General features: G+C 33.8%; 1 protein-coding gene across 1 annotated transcript in view; it reads right to left on the reverse strand.

The window, feature by feature from the left end:
* The window catches only part of Dys (Dystrophin), a 670,989-nt gene that overhangs the window by 99,912 nt on the left and 545,080 nt on the right, over nt 1-25,997 (reverse strand). The window contains exon 50 of the mRNA XM_085813682.1: nt 2,011-2,165. Coding sequence (XP_085669808.1) covers nt 2,011-2,165 — 155 coding nt within the window. The remainder of the gene's footprint in view (nt 1-2,010; nt 2,166-25,997) is intronic.

Here is a 25,997-nt window from a genome sequence, read left to right on the forward strand (position 1 = left end):
AAGCTAGTAAACTTATTCAAATGATGCATTTTGAATTTTTCTTTTAATATTACTGAAATTATAAAAATGTTTTCATTTGAAATTAGTTGTTTTTTTTAAATTATGAAAAAATAATGCCTGAAAATTAACTTTCATTCATTACTTTAATTTGAAAAAATGAATATAATATACAAAATCTGTCAAAACAAAGGATTTGACAACTTTATAGTTCTTAATCAACAATAAGAAATAATACTAAGACTACAGTATAGATTACAATTACAAAAAATATTTCAATAATATTCTCATTCCTGTATACGAGGATTACCAGAAAGTTTTCTTTGAAATAATTTAACCTGAAGTTCATATTAAAAAAAATAATTATTATCTTATTGAAATTATTAGCTATGCTGTAGCAGATTTTTTAAATCAATTCTTCCATTAGTCCAGAGAAAAGTGTAATCCTGTTATTATGTAGTCCAATTAAAAAATAGCACAAAAGATCTAATATATCTATAGTACTTCTATGAAAAAAACTGTTGAATTATAAGCTTCTCTTAATAAAAAGCTAACACCAGGTATCCCAGAAAAACTGTGAAATTCGATTAAGATCAAAATCAAATGTTTGACTGAGATAGGACCTTGGCCCAAGTGCTTAGGCATGGCTTGAGTTTCATAAAGATAGATTTCGTAAACAGGACATTTGTCAATCTAGATAAGGCAATTACCATTCAATATGTACAATTTAAAAATTTAAAACACGAAACTTCTAAATTCAACTTGAAATGTTAATACAAACTATTTAAAGTATAAAATTCAATTCAATTGTGGCATGTCTGCGTTTTGCATTTATAAGGAATTTAAAGACCTGACTCGTATAAATTCTCTCGAAACTGAACAAAAATTTTAATTTGGAACCTCTCCTTGGTACTTCTTTGTTAAAGCAGCTACCTCGATTAACAGTTGAAATTGCCAATTAGTCAGCAGAACTAACAAACTTAATCAGTGCATTTTTAATATGCAACGATTTAACTTTTAGAACAGATCTGATTACAAAACTGTTCATGTGATATCAGTGATTAAATTGTAGATACATTAGGATTATTTGGAAGCAGGCAAGATGAAAAATTAGCAACTCCTTTGCCGGGAATCGAACCACAGACCTCTCAATTACGCGCTGAGCATGCAGACCACTACACCACAAAGGCTTGCTAAGAAGGCGGGAGAAATACTTTATAATTTTTTTTTTCTTTAAAATGTTTACTAGTTGTAATTTATTAGTAATTAGAAAAGAAACAATATTTTTTCAATACTACTGATAATGTGCAACATATTTGGTTATCATGCACACTTTAGATCATGGGATATGACTCCTCCATTACTTTTTGTTTCTTATAAAATATGCACCATGTTTAACTGTTCATCAAGTGGAAAATAAGCAGAAGTTCTTTCGTGATATCATTTGTTTCTTCAGATTCCTTTCCTTTAAAATATTAACTGTATTTATTTCACTGTAAAAACCCCACTGGTTTTTGGTTTAAAATAATAAAATTTTGCATATTGAATGAAAGTGAAGAAATGGTTACCATTTTATTGGCAGATAAAATAGATGGAAATAGTTACATTGAGAGAGGGGTGCATCTTCATGCAAATAATTTGTTTCCTAGCTCCAAGATTCCTTTGCTTATTGCACTGAACTTCATATACTGTTGAGTGGAATACTAATTTCAATCAGATGGTACTATACATAATTAAATATGGGTACCAATATTTTAGTCTACATCAATTGCTGAATTATGGCCTCCATGAAGGTAAATAAATGCTGTCTCCCTCCGACACATCGAAGTTTTTTGTTTTTCGAAGGCTACTACAGTGTTTTTGTAGTTTTCGTCAAATTAATTTTAAATGTTGCAAAATTTCGCAGAAGCGTTTGCAATGGCTGTTTGAACAAGGAAGTATCCTTTTCTTTAAAAGTAATCAATGCAACATGAGATATACAATGGAATAAAAAAAATCTGATTTAAGCCTTACCTGATGGCAAGTTCTGTATATCTCTGATTGATACGATCAGCAATGGTTCGCAGTCTGTTTGCATCATCGTGCGGGCAATCAGCGGCAATTTTATGTGCGGTCCGTGTAACTCCTTCAACAGCGCTTTTCCACTGGCTTACTTCAGCTTGCAAAACCTACGAATTCATAACAGATATAAAAATATATGATAAGTAGATAATTCTGTATGGCTCAGAAAACGATACTTTCTTGTTAAAACGGCCTTCGCTAAGTTTTCAATGATATCTGAAGTTTCAAGTAACAGATTTGAGAGCTTAAGTTTGCCAATTTTGACTACTAAAAACCGTGGCCGTTTTAACAACGATGAACGCAGAAATTTTTCTGACATCTATCAAAAACAAGCTATCGAAATAAATAACAATGAATATGAAAATAAAACTAGAACACAATATAAACGATGATAATAAAGAGAAAGCACAATTTCATTTTTATTCAGGTATTTGATAAACCATAAGCATTAAATGACACAAAGTTACAAAAACCACCTTAAAGAAGAACAACATTAAATTTCACACACTATCAAAATGAACTTTAATCAAATATGTACAGTATAAAAATTATAAGCACTAAGAGCAAGTATTACAATATCATAATTAATCAGTTAAACATTTCATTTTTCTCAAATCCAGAATCTTAGCGATGTATTACCGTTCTTCTTATATATTAAAAAATTAAATGGGGAAAATTATTTCACTCCTATTAAAAGCGTCCTCAGACAACCAACTATGTGAAAGAAAGTAGCATTTCCGAGAATATAAACAAACATCAGTACTGAACATCTCCAAAAAATTATGCCCTTCATAAAAGACCTAAACGAGGAGGAACTGTGGATGATCGTTTTAGAGAGGGCTAGCTGTATGTAACTTTTGTATTCTAAAGCCGAAATATACAGGGTTGTTATTAAAAAAACGTTCTCAGTATAGGAACCACCAGCGGCCTATACGGTCATCCAATCGAAATGAAATTTAAGATATTGTTATTTGAAAGCATTCGCTCGAAATTATTTAAAAGAATAGAGCTCTCACGGTTACGGTTACAGTAAAAAAAAAAAAAAAAAAAACAATGAAAACACTCACTTTTTCCTGCGCAAATTGATCACCGCATAGAAAAACCATAAATGGCTTAGAGCAATACACGTATGATAGGACCAATAACAAAACACAGAGGTGGTACACTTGACGACGCACTTTGCATAACTTCGGCGAAATCATAAGCTAAGATTAAGCCAAAGCCCATGTTTCTTAAAAACTGTACGTGATTTCACAGAAAATTTTCAAGAAATTGGGCGCACATGCGATAGACTGCGATCCGGACGACCATGTGTTCCTACTGAAGTTGCTGAAAATAGTATATAATATTACTGCAGGTCCATTGCATACTGCAAGAAGTGATGCCCGAAGTTTGGATGTACGAAAACCATAGTCCTCAAATTCTATGGATGTTTCCTTATGGATTCCATGGCGGCGAATTCGTTAATGTTTTTCCTCATCAGATATGATGAATATAGCAGGCAACCGCTGGATGGATGAGGCGCATTTCTCCTTAACTGGGAACGTTGACTCCACGAACTGCGTTCACTGGGCTGACAAAAATCCAAACACTATGACACCAGCGCTGTTACCTGAAGTTACAGTGACTGTGTGGAGCAGCTTCACAAGCACATTCCATCACAAGTTGTTCGGTATACAACAATATTGCTGAATTACGTAATCCATGAATTGAAGCGGCGAAATGTCGATTACGACATTGTATGGATCCAAGATGGTGTTCCTCCATACATCACCATGCGTTCAGCAAATGCTGCAACGACACTTTGGAGACAGAGACAGCTCCCGTAACTTGCAGCTTCGTAACCGCTGCAATTTCCCGCCCTCACTCCGAAGGATTTCTGGTTCTGGGGTTATCTGAAATCTAAGATGTACACATCAAATCCACATGATTTATCAGAATCGAAAGATGCCATAAAAAGTGAAGTTGCACAAATTCCTCTTGCGATGTTATATTGATAATTGTTGTCGACAGTCTTACGCATAGAATGCATTATCGTCTGCGAAGGTGGGCACGTTGAAAATTGTAAATTTCAATAAAAAAAAAGTTTTTTCCCTTTCCTCTTTTATGTTGTCAGTGATCCTTTACGTTGCTGTTTTCTCAAATGACAAAACTGTTTGTCACATATTTATCGTTACAACGCCTTCACTGCTACCGTAATATTGAGAGCTCTAGTCTTTTAAATAATCACAATTCTCGAGCACAGTATTTGAAATTTCATTTCAACTGGTTGAGCGGGCCCGCCAGGGGTTCATATATCGAGAATTTTTTTTTTTTTTTTCTTTTTTTCTTTTTTTTTTTTTATGACCACCCTGTATTATTCACGTATTTACATTATTGCGATAGGAGGTCAATATTCAGTAATTGCTCAATCGAAAGCTTTTTAAGTATTTTTTTAATCCCACCAATATGGATAAACATTTTGTCCCCTTCCCCCGATAATCATCTTACTAACAAGCCATATGCAAAATTTTGCCCAAAATAAGAAAAGCTTCATTACCAAATTAACAAACATCAGTGCCGCTATTCGGCACACAGCTTAAATAAGAGGCGCAAGTATCATTATAAAATTTGTGACAGATGTTTCTAATATACTTCTTCTTTTCTTGCATTTCATTGCAAAAAACAGAAATATCATTTAACTCAAAAAGAAGATTTTGAATGAATACAAAAGACAGGGCACCTGTTGTAGAATTTGCTTCTATAGAAACTCAAATCTTCCAAACCCTACTAGACTGACAGACAAGTTGCAGCTCTAGTCTGAAGAAAATGACAAAAATCTTACAACGATTAAAATTAACTTTTTTATTTAACTCTTGAAGCTTAAAAAAAAAAAAAAAAAAAAAAAAAAAAAAAAAAACACTACTTGTGTTACAAACCAACCTCCTCCACTTGCAGCTACTTACAATAACATAAACTTAAATGCAAATTAAATTACGTGCTTTAAGACTACACACAAGATAGTTTACTTAAGCTGGCTCAAGTAATTAACGGTGCACTTTTAAAGTCGGTTAGCTACATGGCTGAAACCGGAATAAAGTAGTAGAGCTTGGCGATAATACGTAACTGCAAGCAAGGCTGCTAGACGCTCGAACTCCTAGTTTGCATTCTTGTGAGGACTAAGGAAAGAAGTTTTAGCAAAAATTTAAAATCATAATAAGTAGTTAATTAACATAAAAATCCTACAATGACAATAACGGAACAAATATGCAATAAAAACAACATAAACGTGTCAGCTTTTTACTTTAAACCAAATGAATAACAAAGCAGAAACCGAAATAGAATCATACAGAATGACAAACAGCGGAAGAAAACATTTTTATAAAGAAAAAAGTTAATAATCGGAAGATCACATAAAAAAAATAAACTGGAAAAAACATTTCCCGCCCTCCTCCCACACATCAAAAAAAAATTTACTATACGTAAGTCAAAAAGACAAATACATACATATATATAGAGAGTTAGTTAAGAATAAGCACACAGAAAATTTTTAGCACATTCTTTTGAAAAATCTCATACCATTTATAATAAAAATAGCACTGTGGTGGAGCTAGTGCCATAAATTACTCACGAATTCAATTTTTTTAAACAAAATTCAACATGATGTGAAAATATTTATTTCATATAGATTATAAGTCTAGAAATAATGCTACAACCGAATATATATATAGCATATCTGGTTCCTAAAGAGACAAGGAAAAACAGCTGGTTTTGCAGACACTAACCAGATACGAAATGAATCATCTTTCGCCTAAGAAAGCTATCTGGCAACGGAGTCATTTCAAATAAGATCTTTCGAATAACCCATCGTCAAGTTTATTTTGGGAAAAAATAGAAATTATTTATTGGAACACACAATTTTCGAAATCACTGTTATTAAGAACATATTTTCTTAATTTTCTTTTTAAAATCTTTGTTTCCATTTTAATCTCCTTAAAGAATTTATCTGCATTTTTTACATTCATCACAGTTATCGATTTAACCAACATTCTTTACCTGAAGTTGGAAAAACGCATGACGGAAATTAGCAGTGGAATTAAATGATAGATTTTCAAATAAAACAAAATTCATAAATAGTAATTCTAATTCAAAAACTCATAAATAAAGCCATATATAACACCAAATTTCCAATTTCAAAACTTCTCCTATGAACTTCTCAAAATTTTGTCTCCACTCGATAAATTTCAATAACAAATGGCAAAAATTTCCCTCTGAATGAACAATAAGAAACTTCTTAAAAAAAAAAAATTACGGGAATTTCTAATGCTTTCATTTGGAGCTATTTTATTCTCTATTACAGAAAATCTCAACACAATCACGCATATTTTAAAGCACATAGCTTCATTCAATGGACGAAGATACTCGAAGCTACCTCTTTGACAATTCACATAATTCACATCTCGCATAGAATAATTCACATCTCGCATAGAACATAATGCAATAATGCTTTTTCTTTAGAAAGATGCGTTTATTTGTAAAGAATGAAATAATAAACATGCAATAAAAAAATGAGACAGCTATTTTCGATCTTACATATTTTTGGTAAAAAGTAAAGTTATTTTTTTTTTCACTATTGCGGTTCAACTGATTTCTGTTAAACTGGATTTCGATTACTGGAAATTCGATTAAACGAAGTTTTACTGTATACCTTTGCAGAAAATTAGTACGTTTTGTTACATGAGTATACAGATCTAAACAACGGTTTAAACATTTAAAAAAAAAAAAAACATACACTGCTGGTATTTTGTTATTTACAGGATTAAAACTTAAAATAATTCACGATCTTTAAGATATTCGGCGAATTTTTTTTACATAGACCTCTGTCACATAGCTCAATTTATCTTAAGAAATAATTGAAGCTCTAGTTTCTTAAGGCAGGCAAAGATTATTAAACTAAATGTCTTCAACCATTGCAAGACCGCTATCAATATGATGGATAATAACTTCTACTTTGTAATTTGCGCTAGCTTATGTGAGGTCAGTCTATTACGGGATTTACGACTTCCACAAAGGCTTCCAGAAAGATTATGGCTTCCATATCATTTTGTACAGTAGGCTTTTATCTCTCTGGGCTACAATATACCCGATTACTGGCGCTACATTCCATTGATTACTAGAGAGTTACAATTCGATACTAAGAAGAAACTACTTGAGATAATCAGTTATATGACACAAGTTAGATTACAAAAACGTTATGTTCGGTATTGGTTCTGAGAAAGAAGATAGTGTTTTTTTAACTTTTTAAATGTACCGAGTAATTGTCATCAGGTAAAGACAAAATTACATCTATTACACTTTTAAATTATTGTAAAGCGAAGAAAAGCTTGTTCACGCAAAAATAATTAAGTACTCTATATAAATAAAAACGGAGAATATGTTAATATTAAACACTAAAGACAAACGACAGAGCAAACTTTCAAGCAGAAATAAGAATAAAAATAAAATATGCAATGTTAACAGGATTGGTCAAATTATGTAACTAGTAGTGCCTTACGAAATGTTAATGCGAGTGTTTTGCATCCATTACAAAGCAAATTTTCGACGCGATTTTTTGTATACCTGCTGCCGGTTTGCAAAAACTCACTCCACCTTCTATCTCTGCGCCAATATGGTTCAGTCCACAATGATGGAATATTTTTTCCAGGAGGACGAAAAACAATGATATTTTAAGCAATTATTTAGACTCACTTCCGTTCATTTTGCTTTTCGTCGTTGGTAAGTAATATAACAGTGAGAAATAAGTTTTAGAACACTTATGAGTTAACCGTGTGTACTTTAAAAAGAAATGTATTTTCGCATTTTCCCAACAGACGAATGTAAACAAATATTTCATTTTCATACGAAAATCACATAAATACATATACACATTATTTTACCGCTAAAGTGTCAGTCGATATCATAACCAGATATAGCTAAAGACCTCCAAAATGAACAATGCTACTTACTCCCTTTCGAATAAGCGGATTGAGGCAAGCTGCGAATAGACGGCTTGATATTCCACTCCACAACTAACTCAGGTGTACGCCTGACTCATCCTCTCCTATATAGAGTTATATCTTTCATTATACTATGTACATTCTTCTTGTAGATGATAATGAGCTTCTCTTCTATTTCTCATAGACTCCAGAAATGGAGAACAAGCTGATTCGTGACGACTTTTACCTGGTGAGACCGTGATATATGTAGCCATTCCTCCGAAAAAGAAAGCAATCAGTTAAGCATACATTTTTATATGACGCTGTATGCTGCTCTACATCTTTGATGAAGAAATCGTGACTGCACTAACAACGGAGATAATATCTGACGAAAGAAATCTTTTACTTGGCGTCATACTTTTTCCAAAGTGGCATCGAACCTCATTTTATTTTTATGGATAGCGATAATGCGCAGCACAAAGCTCATTTGTTTCCGAATTTCTTATAAAAATAGAGCATTCGTTGAATGAAGATGTATTCTACCCTCTAATCCACAAAACAAAGATGAAATGATCATAAAGGTGGTCACTTGACAATACTGCTCCCTTTCAAATCTTATGTGATTTAATACATAATAATCATACTGCAACTTCATACATGAAAATGCTTACACTGCTGAGCATCGAATTTGAGAGTGCAGGGATGATATGATGGACAGTTGCATCCCGCTCCACGTCTTCGATGAAGGTGGTGTGACGGCACAGCGCAAAAGAAAACATTTGACGAAAGAAATCCTCTCACTTCACGTCAAACTTATTCAAAGTGCTGTCTGACCACCTTGCACAACATTCCAGGATGAAAATATCTTCTCAGCTTTTTAAAATATCATTGCTCATTATATTGTTGAGTATATTTTGTACACGATTTTAAGAAACCTGAAAAACGCAGAATTATAACCACTTAGCTGCCATATTTGAGAAATTTTAGCAGGCAGAACAACACGTACAAAAATCGAGATCGAACGACAGATCATAGAGTGAGCTGGAAAATTCTCCATTTTCTTTTGCAGACAAATTTTCAAGATTTCCGCATGTTTGCACGCATCATCATCATAATAATAAGCATGCTAGAAGAAAGTGTATAATGATTTCTCACTTTGGCCAGAAAGAAAAGAGATTATTAAAAAAATTAAAAGAAAGAAGAAGAAAAAAACGGAAGAAAGAAAGAAAAGGAAAAAAAAATTGCTCTTAACAAAAGGAGCAAGAAAAAAATATCTATGAAACAAAGCAACTTTAAAAAAATTCAGCGTATAGGTTCATAGCACTGAGGCAAAAAACAAAAACAGAAGCATCTGATGTCTCTAAAAGTAAAGCGCTATCGTTACTCTACTCGCAACAACAGCGTTATGTTCTCCTTATCTTTTCCAAACACTGTAACCTGAGAAGTAAATAAATATCGGACTAAAATACGATTACTGAGATTATTTATTTTAGATTATAACGGTGGAAGTGCATCTTTATCTTTAGTTATTTTTCCCTTCCCTTTTCCCCACGCTACAGACGCTACGCTTATTGCTAAAGATTATTCTTCCGACTTCATTTCGCGCATGAACAAAAATGGCAACTTGTCGACGTATTTGAATTAATCGATCATTTACCGAATTTGATTACAGTCACAATTTAACTATTATGAACCCCATCGTGATAACCACCTCGACTACTCTCTAAAAATTATTACTATTTCTGCGGATAAATAATCATCAATACTGAACTGCATCTCTCTAAGCCGACCACCTCCACAGATGACCCAAATTAGACAGCCGTCTTGGAGAATGTTCACAGTAGTTAAAGGGAAAAAATAACACATAAAATATTCTGTAAAATATTTTTGGCGTGTTCCCGTTTGACAACATTCCGCATCATCTAACTCTCAAACTATTTCAATAATGAATTTATTTGTATTGCATGCTCATATATCTAATATTTAAGACTAATTACGAAGCACAGTTAATCCTTTAGTAACGGCCACCTCTCATACTTGCTTGCATTTTGGAGAATATCTTTATTATATGCGGCTTAAGTGTCTGTTTGTCGCCGATAGTTTATTGGTTGCTTGCGTAACCGGACTAGCCAATGGGGTTAAGTTGCCACCGGCATTCAAATAGTCCATATACACTGATACCATACATGCAGTTATCATTGTTTTAATTAAATTATCATGGTATTTAAGAACATTTAAATATTTTTAATTCATATAATTGTTGCTTATTATGCATTTAACTATATTTACATATGAATTACCTAAAAACTTGCAAACGTTGAGAAATTAAAGGAGACGAAACCAACTAACGAGTTGTGCGTAGTACATCTCATCAGGTAGGTTTACCCAAACTCCTATGCTAAATATCTTTTAGTGTAAAGAGTGTAAAATTTTACCCGATTATATTTAGACATTGTATTTTAAACTGAATCTTCAGCTGAACGGAAATTGAGCACGTGATTTGTTTACATTAGCAATCATCTGTTTTTGAAATGGTTTACAACTGAACGCAAGAGTTCGTGAGTTCTTGTTCGAGAGAGTTCGTGAAAGAACAAACATAAAATTAAAAATAATGGATGGTCCTCTGCAAGGCGAGCTTAAACATGATGGAAAGATCTATACAAGAAATGTTGTGTACAAAGAGACCTTTGACATGAGAATTAACATTTTGTTATTTAAATCACCTTTATTTATTGAGTTAGCGGTGGCTTTTAAGAGATGTACCGCCACTGGTTTCCTTCATTGCACTCTACTTTAAGCAATTAAGCAAGTAGAAGGGGGAAAACCGTGGGGCAGTAAACAAAGGGGCGTCCTCGCCGCCTGACCTGTGTAATTCAGTTTGAATTAGCAGACACCTTTGCACAAATCATTTTAATTACAATTTATAATATCTAGGACAGCGATCATTTCGTATGATCGCCGGGCTTTCTAGTATTATACACTCATGTCCATAAATTAAGGATAATGCAAAATCAGGCAAAGGAAGAGTTAGAAGCAAAACAAATGACTTATTTGTAAAGCTTATTTATTAAACAAAAGGTAAAGAGCAAAAAAAAAGATGCTATATGTTTGATATTATTAAAAAAAATTAGCGATTTTTTTTCTCCCTGGAGCAAATTAAAAAAAAAAAAACTATTTACAAAAAACCAATATTACATGGTTGGTAGGATTGTTAATACATGGTAGGTCTCCCAGACGATGCAATACAGTCCGTACAACGCCTACGCATGTTGATTATCAAATTATCGATCTGATCTTGGGGGATATTAAACCACTCAAAAAGCAATGCTCTCCGAAGTTCCGGTAGACATTTAGGAGGAGGTTGACGGGCTGCAACTCGCCGGCCAAGCACGTCCCACACGTGCTCTACTGGATTCAAGTCCGGTGAAAAAGCTGCCAGTCCATACGGGTGATATCCTCCGATTGGAGGCATTTGCTTACGATGTTTGCATGGTGAGGACGGGCGTTGTCATCCATAAACACAAATTGTGCGCCAATGGCGCCCCGAAACAAACGTACATGTTGTTCCAGAATGACGTCCCGATAGATTTAGCTTGTCATGGTTCCAATTTGAACATGCAGGTCAGTTCAGGAACCCAGAATAATTCCACCCCGAACGAGCACTCCTGCACCACCGTAACGGTGTCGTTCAATGATGTTTTCTTGGTGGTAACGGGTACCTGGAGCTCTCCATATGAAAGTGCGGCGAGAATCAGACTGCAAGCTAAACTGCACTCGTCGGGAAACATCACACAAACCCACTGTTGCGGTGTCCATAATGCATGCTCTCTACTCCAGGCTAACCGCAGGCGACAGTGAGTTCCAAGAAGTGGAACGCATCTGACACGTCTACGAGCATATAAACCAATCTGCCCTAAGCGTCTGTACACGGTCTGCCTTGAAATTGTCGTACCAGTGGCTGAAGAGAGCTGACGAGACAGGTCTGCGGCTATGCTCCGCCTGTTTCTTTTGGCAGTAACTGCTAAATACCGGTCCTCATTCGGCGTTGTAACTCTGGGGCGACCTGTGCTGTAACGTCTACTCACATTACCATTATCTTGGAATCGTTGCCAAAGCCTGGAGATGACACTCAGGGCAATTCCAAGTTCGTCTGATACTTCCAGTTGGGTACGCCCACATTCCAGACGGCCGATAATTCTACCACGTAAAAAATCATCCAAATGCGTCCTTTGTGTCATAACTATTCGGTTATTGCACTGAAATGCTTATAACGCGCCTGCGAACAATTTTACCTCTTTGCCTGTATTACTTATATATCACTCTCTTACACTCTCGTCATTGTGACGTACCATCGGTGCCATCTGGTTACTTCCTGAAATTTGCATATAATTCTTAACGATGTGTGCAGTGATTTTACAGGTGATATATTTATTTTAGAGTTCGATTTCCGCGTGACTCCAAATTATCCTTAATTTATGGACATGAGTGTATAATGAACCTTATTTCCCTGCCAAAACCACTACCATAAAACACAATATCACACGGAATCGCGGGCAGTCGTCTTAGAGAGGGTTTATTATAATTTTATAACAGGCGTTCCCAACAAGGCAGTAATTCCCCTCTGAGGGGGAGGGTATTTTATACTTTCAAGGGGCGGGAGAATGCAGTCCGTTTATTCAATTATTAAGGATTTAAGTTTCAATTTATGAATTTAATAAACTACTTTTACTCTGATATTTATCAATATTCTATATTTTTTCTTTAATTCAAATAACACACAAAAAATGTAAGTTTAAATGAATGTATATATATTTTTAGAATTTTGGAAAGAAGGGGAAAAGAATAACCATCGAATGGTGAAAAGGATGCATAGGGCAAAAAAGGTCGACAGACGCTGTTTTGTAATTATTTTGCATTTTTTAATTTATTATTTATAATTTTTAAGTTATCCATGTAAAATATTTGAAAAAAAATTCCCCAAAACATCTATTTAAAATAATGATAATAATGTAACATTGTAATGTATTTTGCAGTAATTTACAAACAGACAATCTTCTTAGTAGAACATAAATTTTATTTCTAGTCACGGTGGTAGACAATTTTATACAATTCTTAAGCGGCAAAAATTTCATACTACTCCTAGCTGTAAAAATCTTCAGAATCCTAGCTTTTAAAACAATATCTCACGTTGCTGACGTTTTAATACAAATATGGCGTTGCCACTTCAACAATAATTATATTTATTTATTAAATAACAAGATATTACAACCTCTCCCCCCTCCAGATAAATTTTAATTTATATTTTTATAAATTAAAGTTTACGGTTGTTGTTGTTGTTGTTGTTTTTTCCCCCCTCCTCAAAACAACAATATTAGCACAATACAGAATTTAAATACAAGATATAACATAATAACATACACTGAGGAAGAGAGGAAGGAACAAAATATTTTTTTATCTATATAGAGAAACAAATTATTTAATCAGGCCAGGGAGCACGACTTAATGCGTCTACATTTTTATGGATTTTACCACTTCGATGAACGATCGTGTAATTGTAGGGTTGTAGTACTAGTGCCCATCTCATAAGTCGTGGATTTAGACTCGCATTATTTTTTAGCCAAACTAAGGGATTATGATCGGTCATGATGAGGAATTTAGTATGCCCGTCTAAATAACATTGAAGTTTCTTCACAGCAAATATTATGGCGGCGCATTCCTTTTCTGTGGTAGAGTACTTTTTTTCAATTTCTGTAAACTTCTTACTGAGGTATAATACTGGATGCTCATTGTCTCGTTCATCTTTTTGAGCTAAAATGACACCCATACCAGAGTCTGAAACATCAGTTTGCAAAATAAACTCCTTATTGAAATCAGGTAAGTATAACAGAGGCTTTTGTGGCAGTTTTTCTTCTTCAACAACTTGCTCTTGTCTGTTTAGTTTCTTTAAAAACTTCTCCTTGACTTGCATCTCAACTCCAGAACTTGGCAATTCATCTGGAACTTTTAACTGAGAATCGTTTAATTTTTTCAATTCTTTCTTTTCAGATAGTTTTTGCTTGTTGCGAGATGAACCTTTGTTCTTATCTGTTACTTGCATTCTCATTGAATGTGGAAACTTTGAGTATCCTCTATAATGTTTATGCCTCTTTGATAAGTTTTCTGACGCGAGCTTATATATTGAATGCATTTTTAATTTCTCAGCTTTAGAAGCACCTTCATGAGTTCTTTTATAAGAATTTCTTTGATCTGCTGCTAACAAACTGTCAAACACATCTTTACTTTTTGGAGAAGAAGGAACTGGGGAACTTATAGAGGAATAATCATACACATGATCCATAGAAGATGAATCACCAGGTAAATAAGGTGAGTCAACTTCCATATAAATAACTTCAGTTTTCTCATCAAGAGATGAACGCTTAGATTGTTTGTCAGATTTCTGTGAAGCATTGACAGGAGCTTGACTTTTAGGAGGGTGAGTATTGACCAAATTACCTTGAGTTTTAGTACTATTATTTGTTTGGTTCTGTATCAAAGATGTATAGTTCTGCATTTGATCCCTATATTTTTCAGGAATAACAATTAATTCCCTTTCATTTCCCTTTTTATCTATTTTTCTCTTCGCAAACAACCCGTTTTCTTTTTCTTTGAAATCATTTGTGTTGCTGAAATTTTGGCTTTTAGTTTCTCTAAACAATGAGGCTAGATCTCTACTTTGATGCTGAGATTCAATTAATTCCTTAGAATTAACATTAATTACTTTCTTCATTTCTTTGTCTTTCTCGTCAGCTTGCATTAAAATATCTTCATCAGTCTCACTAACAGACAGTGCTTCTGGTTTTCCCATTTTAGTGTCTCTACTTCGATCTTCTTCACGAGATCGTTTTACTTGAGATCGTGTCAAAACCGCATTTATCTTTTCTAAATTTAAGAACTGTTTATCTCTGAACAACTGGGCAGTTTTGTTACCCAATATGTATCTGCCAGGATCATTTGTAACAACGGCTGCATTTGTCTTTATATGACCAAGATGGCAATTAATTTCAACTTCCGCTAACGGTAGACACACTAAATGGTCATTTAAAAGATATTGTACCCAGACATATTCTCCAGTCATTTTTGCGTTATCAATGTATTTTCGAGAAATAACATCAACAGTGGCTCCTGTGTCTCGAAGAATAGGCATTTCATACCCATTCACTAAACCGTTAATTGTATACGTCTCTAACAAATCATCATTCGAAGATACGCAATTTACCTTTTCATTTGGTTTTAAACGAGGACACTGAGGCTTAAAATGTTTATATGATCCACATTCGAAACAACGTGGTCGATATCTTTTGTCATATAAATTTTCTTGGTTTTTGTTTTGGAACTGATTCCTTTGCTGATGATCTTATCAGGTTCAATGTTCCGTCTTACTTTCTTTGGGAACATGCACAGACCTGACTCGGAACAGGGAGCTTACTAAAGCTATGTTCAATAACTGTGGGAAGTAGACAAGATACACAGGAAGCGTATACAAAACCCTTTATTTTTCACTCTTTACAATAATTTCCGTACTTCGGAATACAGAGACCAACTACTTGTGGTCTGAACGTAAGAATATAAAAATATAACTAAACTCTAACTTAAATTTGGAATAATCAACAAGGGCCTACGTGTAAGATTGGCCGGATATTAACAGGAAGCCGTATGTAGTACAGAGAACTGTTAACACTACAATACGTTTAAAATTATCACGAGGATTAAACCTCTGGCCTGGAAGGCAAACAGCAACCGAGTAAAACTTCTAAGGCAAGCGGCCTGCTTCGACTAACTCCTTCCTCTCTCTCGCTTGGCAAAAAGACACAACTTAAGTACTTGGCGTTCGCCAGACAAATTTTGCAGAAATAAGCTAACGCTTTTAATTCTGGCCGGAAGTAGAAAATAAGAAGTGATAGTAAAGATTTAAAATAAAATAAACGTTAGTAAAACTTAAGATCCTTACAATCTTTCTTGTATTTTGAATCATCCCATCTATCAGAATGCTTAAAATGAGGCGGATGCTCTATTTTTTTCACAAAATTATCATAACGCGGTTTAAATGATCCTTTGTTAATTTTCTCAGTCTGATTGGCAGAAAATTTCGGTTTTATTGTTTTTCTCACATCTTCAAAATCTTCAATTTTCTTAACCATTTCAGTAGGTGAAATGAAGGTTGTCCATTGATCCATAAAATGTTCTTTGAAATCAGGAGAAGTACGCTTTTTTATTTGATCAACCAGCATGAGATCTTTTAGCTGTTCAAAAGTTTTAATCTTTAATCTGTTAAGCCATCCTTCTAAATAATTCTTTAATTCATAGAAGAAATCATACCAAGTACTTTCAGTAGATTTTTGGTGTTTATCAAACAGTTGTCGACATTTTTCCGCACCCAATTTAAATCGTTGTAACAGTAAAGTTTTTACATATTCATACTTTTTCGCGTCCTCTTCCGGTTCTCTAGCAATAAGCTGAACAATTTCAGGAGGCAGCAATGAAATAAGTTGAGTCACTTGATTTTCAGCAGGTATATTCATTATTTTAGCTTGACGCTCAAATAACACCAGAAATAAACTTATTTCCTCTTCTTCAGAGTTGAAACGTGGCATGACATCGTGAATTCTGATTTTTAAAGGCTGCTCAGGTAACTGCGTAGTTTCTACCGGCTGTGCTGTGGCAGCCATTGCTTCCAGCTGAAGTTTCTGTAGCTCAAAGGCTCTAATTCGCTCTTCTCTTTCAAGCTCTTTTTTTCTTTCTTCTCTTTCGTGTTCTTCTCTTCTTTCTCTTTCTTCTCTTTCGCGTTTCTTTTCTCTTTCTTCCCTTTCGCGTTCTTTTCTTCTTTCTCTTTCTTCCCTTTCGTGTTCTTCTCTTCTTTCTCTTTCTTCTCTTTCGCGTTCTTTTTCTCTTTCGCGTTTTTTTTCTCTTTCTTCTCTTTCGCGTTTCTTTTCTCTTTCTTCTCTTTCGCATTCTTCTTTTCGTTCCCTTTCTTCTCTAATTGCAGACAGTAGTTCTCGCGTAAACTCCTCATCATAATCGGGACTTTCAGTAATCAGTTTATGCAATAGAGCAATCTTAAATTCAGGTTTCACGGTTAAACCTAACTCTTCTGCTAGTACTTTTAAATCCTGTTTTTTACTCCTAGCTAAGAATGACATGTTGACACAAGTTACTTTTAATAGGCTTCCCTTTGAAATTCAATCTGAAAGCTCGTACTTGTATTAAAAATATATAATTTTTGGAGAGACTTAATTTCTCAAATACGAAATTCACACTAACCAATTGGAGAGAATTATTTAAACAACTTTGCCAGGTTGGCACAAAATACTATAATACTACGTCGGATTGACGTTTTAACCAGGGTTGCCACTCAAACAGGAGAATGAAATTCCCTGACTTTTCCAGGTTTTCCAGGTGTGTTTCAAGAAAATTCCAGTCTATCCGCGTAATGTACATTGGCTGTGCTAAGAGGTAAATTAATTATGGTATTACTTGTATTGTGTAGCAAATTCACTTAATTATTCAATAAGTCCCAGAGGACATTTATTCTTAATTATTCTTGGTATACTTTGTTTGATAATTTTGTTTAGTTTTCCACTTAAGAAACTTAATAAAATTTAAGATGTATATATTGGATAACAAATGTATGTTTTATTTAATTATTACTCATGATCATCACCAGTTCAACATGAGGCTAATCCAGTCCTCATAAATCACAACGCAATGCTAAATAGTTAGGTTAGATTTTAGGTAAATTTAATTTGCGTGAGGTATTTCTTAAAAGGCACCTTAACACTTGAAAACACAAATATAATTATAATAGTTGTTGTTTTCTCCACTGAAGATTGAGATTAGAATCTTCCCAATCTGGAATAAAATAAGGCTTTTTTTGCAGACATTCTGCAGCTAAACGAAAGAAAGAAATCTATTTTAATAAATTGAGGTATTTTATATTTATTTCGCAGCATACATAAGGAAAAAATATGTGCATTAAATTTCGTGATGGTATGTCATCATACTGCTATAATTAATTTCAGGATTATGCCAGAGAAAATTTCCTGAAATTTGGAAATATTATTTACTAATAATAAATAAATTTAGAGGGAAGAAGCAACATTAAATTATATGAATAACATAAAAATAATTACTTAAAAATTGAATTAGAATAATCAACGATATTTTAGCGAATATAGTTATATTACATGGCTAGCCTAGATGACTGATTACTATTTTTTTATTTTACTGCAAAATGGCAAGGTATTTATTAAAAAGAAAAGAAAAAAAAAAAAAAGGTTTAAAAAGATTTTGCGGTAAAATTCTAGTATACGGTAAGGCTTTGGCACGATTTTGAAAATTTTTGCCAAGACCAAAATGACCCGTTTACTGCGCATCAAGATGTCGCCAAATCCCATTATTATTCTAACCAAAGAACGTCTATGTAAAGAAGAAAAGGTTCCATACAAGTAAAATGCTATTACGCCGCTAGAATGCGGAGGGAAAATTTGCCAAGGGATTTGGCGACGGAACCTGGCGGCCAGAATTTCCCTCTCCGCGATGTGTACAGGAAATTGAGAAACACGTGTTAAGAAGAAACGCTCTTTAACAAAAAGAAAACTACGAAAATCCGTTTTTAAATTATTGCGAAAAATCCAAGAAGAAACGTTTTATCAAAGGACGTTTCTTCTTGGATTTTTCGCAATAATTTTAAAAACGGATTTTCGTAGTTTTTTTTTTTCCCCTGAAAATAACTAATCCATGAATTAATTTACTTGCGCCAAAAAATATTTTCTTTTCCTTTAGAGTTTAACCACTTGCGCTAAGACTAAACTTCACAGTTGCGGTGCCGTGCGCTACAATATAACAAGTCGTAAAGTGTCTCATTTACGCCGCTCCGCATCTGCGAGTGCAATCCAGAGCTGTAACTCGAGAAATAAACAATCTCGTTGTTAGGCGACGTTTGCACCACGTTATTTTCATTTTTGCGATAAATGCTTATCGACGTGGTGTTCACGTCGATCGCGGTTTGAGACAAAAGCATCTTGACGTGCGTGGCACGTCTTTTTAGCGCAAGTGGTTAAAGAAATTTTAAACGATATTCATTTTATGAACTCTTGATAACGTGACCTTCGAACTTCGACACCGGTTTCGAGCTTTGGCGACAGATATATCAGACATGCACAGCTGTTTTCCCTCTATGATGGAACGGAGCCACAGCCACGCCTGTTGCAGAGAAGTTTTCCTTCTTTACAATACATATTCTTTGATTCTAACCTCCATGGTACCGTATACTAGGATTAAACCCATTTTGTTTTATACAAGAACAGGTACTTTCTTTAGTTCATGCACTGCACATGCGATTCTCGAGAATATTGGAAACCAACAGTTGCGGGAAAGTTGCTTTGCCTTTCTAAAAGACAATCAAATTGGAGCTGCGAAAATTGGCTCTATGCCAGCTACCCGAATGACACTCACGTGATACATAATTCGCCAAAAAAAGTTACCTCTTCCGACGTCGGCGCAAAAATCGCTTTTTTTGGAGGGATCATTGTATGAACTTCCCTGACTTTTCCAGATTTTGACAAAAATACTAAAATTCCCTGACTTTTCCCTGAATATTTTGGTCAATTTTCGAATTCCCTGACTTTTCCCGGTTCTCCAGGTAGCGTGGCAACCTTGTTTAACTCACTATTCACAAGCCTCGTTAGCTATAACTATATAAACACATTTGCCAGTTAGGCAATACAATGGAATTTTACCCACGTCAGTTTGACGACTTTACTATCTATCTCCACGCCTGGTTGGCGATAACAAAAACAATTTTTGCCAGTTTGGCAATACAACTTTTAGAATATACAATCTGTAATACGTCGGGATGACATTACTATCTATCACACGTCTGGATGGCAAGAACTAAGAAAAAAATCTTTGCCAATTCAGCAGTATAATCAAATTACACTTCGTCAGTTTGACGTTATTACTTATTTTTCACGCGCGTGCTTGGCAACAAATTCAAAACTCAGCTAGCAGTTCTTTTTTTTTTTTTTATAAACGCCGTGATGGCTTACACATATCAGTTACCAACATAAAAATTCAATACAAATAAAAGTAAAGCATAAATAATAATTTTAAAATACTTGGCTAAATCGCAGAATAGGCTGCATCAGTCGATGCTGTGTTTACTTCTTATGCTTGGACACGCCTTTTTATGACGTAATATTGGTTACGCCTCTCCTTAAAAACAAGTATGCTATAGCTTCGTATTTAAAGAAAACTTAAATGAAGTTTTAACTGAGTTGAAATGGTGGGTTTATAATGTTCTGCGCGAGATTTTTTTAATTATAAATCTACTTTTGTGTGGTGTGTGGTAGTGTTAGCATTTAACGCAACGAATTATCTCTGACAAATGTATTATTAAGATACCAAACGATGGAAAACGATCATTACCAAACGATTGAAAATATTGAATGCATGAGTTAAAAATTATAACCGTAACTTCTGAAAATACAGAAAAGAATTCTTTTGCTTAAAGAATGTTTTGATTATTGATGAGTGTGTCAAAATCGATTCTTACTGCAGAATGGATGAGTATCTGAATCTGGATTTTTTTAATCAGTTGGAGCGAAGAGGCAAAAAGAGCGTTATTGAGTGGTGTATGGAGAAAAGTTTGATTGCAATATCGTATAAGTGCCCAATTTGTGGAACAAATATGAAACTAGTAGAGAGATGGTTTTGAGACGTATAGACGATTTTGAGTGGTGCCCAATGCCGAGTTTGTGCAATTCTGAGATTTTTTTTTAAGTGAAAATAGATCGATGTGCACATGCGCAAAGCTAGTGTGGTGCGCAATGCCGAGTTTGTGCAATTCTGGGATTTTTTAAGTGAAAATAGATCGATGTGTACAAAGCCAATGTGGTGCGCAATGCCGAGGTTGTGCGCGATGCCGAGTTTGTGCAATTCTGGGATTTTTTTAAGTGAAAATAGATCGATGTGCACATGGGCAAGCCAATGTGGTGCGCAATGCCGAGGTTGTGCAATTCTGAGTTGTTTTTTTTTTTAAGTGAAAATAGATCGATGTGCACATGGGCAAAGCCAATGTGGTACGCGATGCCGAGTTTGTGCAATTCTAGGATTTTTTAAGTGAAAATAGATCGATGTGTACATGGGCAAAGCCAGTGTGGTGCGCAATGCCGAGTTTGTGCAATTATGGGATTTTTTTTAAGTGAAAATAGATCGATGTGCACATGGGCAAAGCCAATGTGGTGCGCAATGCCGAGTTTGTGCAATTCTGGGATGTTTTCTGAAGTGAAAATAGATCGATGTGCACATGGGCAAGCCAATGTGGTGCGCAATGCCGAGGTTGTGCGCGATGCCGAGTTTGTGCAATTTTGGGATGTTTTTTAAGTAAAAATAGGTCGATGTGCACATGGGCAAAGCCAGTGTGGTGCGCAATGCCGAGTTTGTGCAGTTCTGGGATATTTTAAGTGAAAATAGATCGATGTGTACATGGGCAATGCCGAGTTTGTGCAATTCTGGGATTTTTTTTAAGTGAAAATAGATCGATGTGCACATGGGCAAAGCCAGTGTGGTGCGCAATGCCGAGTTTGTGCAATTCTGGGATTTTTTAAGTGAAAATAGATCGATGTGTACATGGGCAAAGCCAATGTGGTGCGCAATCCCGAGGTTGTGCGCGATGCCGAGTTTGTGCAACTCTGGGATTTTTTTTTAAGTGAAAATAGATCGATGTGCACATGGTGAGTTTGAGCAATTCTCTGATTTTTCTTTAAGTGAAAATAGATGGATGAGCACATTGACACCGAGTTTTGGAATTCTTTGATGTTTTTCGAGCGAATACTGATCGTTGTGTAGAAGAGAAAACGAGGTTGTGTGTGATGCCGAGCAGTAATGTAACTTTATTTATGTGCAATGTTTAACATATCGTTAGTGTATTTTAAATTTGTATTGTTGTTTTAATTGTGAATTATATTTAAGACGTCATTTTTCATTTAAATTGTATTTTTAATTTTTTGGCTTTGATATGTTTATAACGCTTTCCGACTTACGGCATATATCGATAGTCCGACGATCTACTCAACAGTAGCAAAATTGTTAACTTTAACTCTTGAAGTAACGTTTACGTCATATTTTAATACGTAGTGTTTGGTATCGTAATTGCCCTTGATAATATGAGTTCATTGATAATATGTGTGTGTGTGCGTATGTGAAGCATTGCTTAGTGTTCGAAGTTTGTAGTATTTATTTTATTATATTATTTTCTTTCATTCTGAGAAATTAGATTTTTTTATTTATTAATGCATAGAATTCTAGCATGCCTACACAGAATATGACGTGATTTAGGAATTTTAGAAACTGATATGAAAGCTGTGTAATGATGTTCATATGCAATAAAAAATATTCTTTTTTTATTAATGTAAAGTTTAAAATTTTTAGAAATAATGAAAATTGTCTATTTATTGGTATGTAAGGAATTATGTCGTTACGTAGCAAGAAGGTAATTTGTAAAAATGATAAAATTGAAATGTTCCACAATATGAATTTAAATTCTAAAAAAAAATATTTTATTTGTATAAATAAAAAAAATAATAAAAATAATAATAATAATTTAATAAAAATCTTTGAAAATATTGAAGCTCTGCAAGTATTAGAGACTCCGACGTTGTTTATCGTTTTAACAATTGGTAGAATTCGCTCACTGTATCATGGTAATTTTAAATATAAACAATTTATTATACTTATTATCAGTAACGCCTAAGCTTAAATGTTATAAATGTAAATTAAAAGTAAAGAATTTGATATTAATTTACAATAATAAACAATTTATTATTGTTATTTTTAAGAGAAAATAGAAAGTACACGTAGTGTAAATGCGAGACTACATTGTGACGTCATAAGCTTAGTCCCACCCATTTATGGATGTCACACAGCTCCTCCTACTGAACTTTGTTGATGCAGCCTATTCTGCGCTTTTACCAAATACTTCTTTACCACAAATATCAATTATAAATTTAAGCTGAATTTTTTAGTGTCAGTTATTTTAAACAAAATCTTACACGATAAACTATAATTCTGAAAAAAAGTATTAAAATTCAATAAAAGCTTTTTTAAGAAAACCAAAAGTTGATCTTATCTTCAGAGATCAGCAATATCCTATTTTTGACAAGTTTTGCTCGGATGCAAGTTATAGAAGCACAGAAGATAACCTTTGAATGATCTGCTTCAAATCTGGCTTTAAAACAGCAGACTTCTTACATCCATTTCTCCTTGAAATAAACAAACTCGGCAATTGGTATTAGCAAACTTGTACTAAAAAATTCAGCAAATTTCTGGGATTAGGAGACCAGCAGCATCGAAATTGATAATTGCACTCCTAATTTCCAGTATCTCGGTGGAACCTCCAATTAATTATGACTGTAATGTATTTTGCAGTAATTTACAGACAATCTTCTTAGTAGAACATAAATTTTATTTCTAGTCACGGTGGTAGACAAATTTTATACAATTCTTAAGCGGCAAAAATTTCATACTACTCCTAGCTGTAAAAATCTTCAGAATCCTAGCTTTTAAAACAATATCTCACGTTGCTGACGTTTTAATACAAATATGGCGTTGCCACTTCAACAATAATTATATTTATTTATTAAATAACAATATATTACAACCTATTTTTTACACACAAGTTCTTTCAAATTTTAATCAGGCAGAAATGTAAATAAAGAAATTATAATAAAATGTAAAAAAGAATTATAGTATTTTTAATTAAATTCTCAAATGGAAAATTGACAGTTAAAAAGTTAAATATTAGATCCATGGAGAGGTAGCTTAAGTTGCGTGATATTGAAAATACGAGTTCTTAAGTAACAGAAAAATTAAATTAACTTGATATTGTACAATAAATAAATGAATACGCATTTATACAATAAAGTTCGTACTTTTCATCAAATTCTAAAAAAATCAAAAGTTAATATGCAAGTCACATTGTCTCTAGAAATAACAAGCAATCTACAGTTCAAGCACTTTAAAATTTCTTCATCACACGAATAGCAAACATATATAAAAAAAATCATAATTAGCTAGGAGCCATATTTCGATTTAAACAATAGCCTATGAAATAGAAATTTCGAAAGCAAGAAAAATTTTTCAATCTTTGCTGAACAATAAATTATACTAAACTAATAATAATTAATGGACCAGAAACATCTTCCCATTTCATTAAGAGATCATGATACAAGATATCAGAGGATAAATAATAATTATTAATTTCTAAAGTACCATTTTAAATTTAATTAATAGTTCCAAAAATATAAAAGCTAAAAGATTAACTTACCTGAGCAGAAACAGCGCTTCATTCCCCAAAATCGAAAACAAAAAGAAAGGATAGCATAAAAGCTAATGAATGAAAGTTTCCAGAATGCTAATTACAATATTAATTTTCTCGTTTCCAAGGAACTATTTCATCAAGGAAAATGTTCAGAGTAAACAACATATGAAACCACTTTTATTGGAAAACGTAAAGAGAAATAAGCAATATCAACTATCATAAAAGCAATTACAAAAGGATCTCTTCAAGCAAGTCCATTTTGGAAATTAGGAAGACTTTTAATGAACAATAAACATGTCGATGTACCTTCAAATAAAAGCAACAACATAATACATATTTCAAAGGATTTTTTTCGGGAGGGCCGAATTTGCGGTATTCTTCGATTTCTGCAAAATTTTCCCAAAGCTGACTGTCGGCCACATAAAGAGCTCTTTGAGCTGAAGTTAGGCGTCCAATGAGAATAATGCACGCTTGTTCGAAAGCTTCAAGGCCGTATTCGCTTCTTAAGGAGAATATAAACACTAAATAACGAGAATGTTTTAAACAACTCCTTTTGGCTTGTTCTTTTTTCGTTTCCGTTCGAAATGGGTAAGTTTAATTTTTATACTACTCACTATAGGAAAACAATGTACGGCAAAACTAGTAGCATATGCATGGATTTTCGAATTTAGCAATTCAATATTATTTTTTTCACGGTTTTCTTAAGCAAGGTTAAGATTAAGGGAAGATCGCTTAAATGGAGCTTTACTTACATGTTTATCACGCCATATCTGCTATGTTTTACATTATTATTTACTACTAAGTGTAACACTAATCTGCATTATAATTATAATGTCATGTAGAATCGTCTGAACAACGAAAAGTCAGAAACATTCTATATTCACAATGAAAAATTCTGCCCTTGCATGAAAAAATAATAACAAAGCTTTAAGATTTTTCCCCCCGGTCACAGGTTGTGAAACCTTCAGAAATTTACACATGGAGATTCAGAACTCAAGACAACTGTTTGACTGCGAACGAATGCAAAGATTTAAAAAAGATAAGACATCAGTGATGCAATGATCAGTGCCTCAGTGATTCTTGCAAGAGATTTACTATAAAATTAAATGGCTATTTAACGACTTTAAAATATATGCTTTACTATAAAAGTCGTTTATGTAGCCGCCAAAAATTTTCTTCGACAAAAAAAGAGGCACAAATTCAGAAAGTTTAAGAATCCTTCACCTGAAGTAATAATACGCAGTTTTTATCGTTCGAATTCGTTTAATAACATGTCTAGGTAATTGGTACTATCATTTTGCTTATGAATATTCATTTGATTTATTTCTCGTAAAATAAATATAAAATGGGCGCCTAGTTTACTAGTGAACGATTAAACATCCATGAGGATAGGAATTAGCAGCTAACCGCGTCCAGAACTCTGCAAACCTAAATCCTAAAAATCAGTTTTCTTGAAGTTGGCGAACTATCAGGCCCGGTGTAAATTCTGTCAGTCCTAAATTTTGCTGCCCCGTACCTTCATAAATTCTAAAAATTTTGCCTTCCTTAAATTTTTTATTAAAATCTTCCTTAAATTGCTGCTTATCTAAATACTAAAAATTTTGCCCCCCCCCCTGTGCAGTCGCACAGAT

This window comes from Stegodyphus dumicola, chromosome 3 (assembly GCF_044657685.1).
Source record: "Stegodyphus dumicola isolate Sdum_Otavi_A_Nest chromosome 3, ASM4465768v1".
Classification (NCBI taxonomy): domain Eukaryota; kingdom Metazoa; phylum Arthropoda; class Arachnida; order Araneae; family Eresidae; genus Stegodyphus; species Stegodyphus dumicola.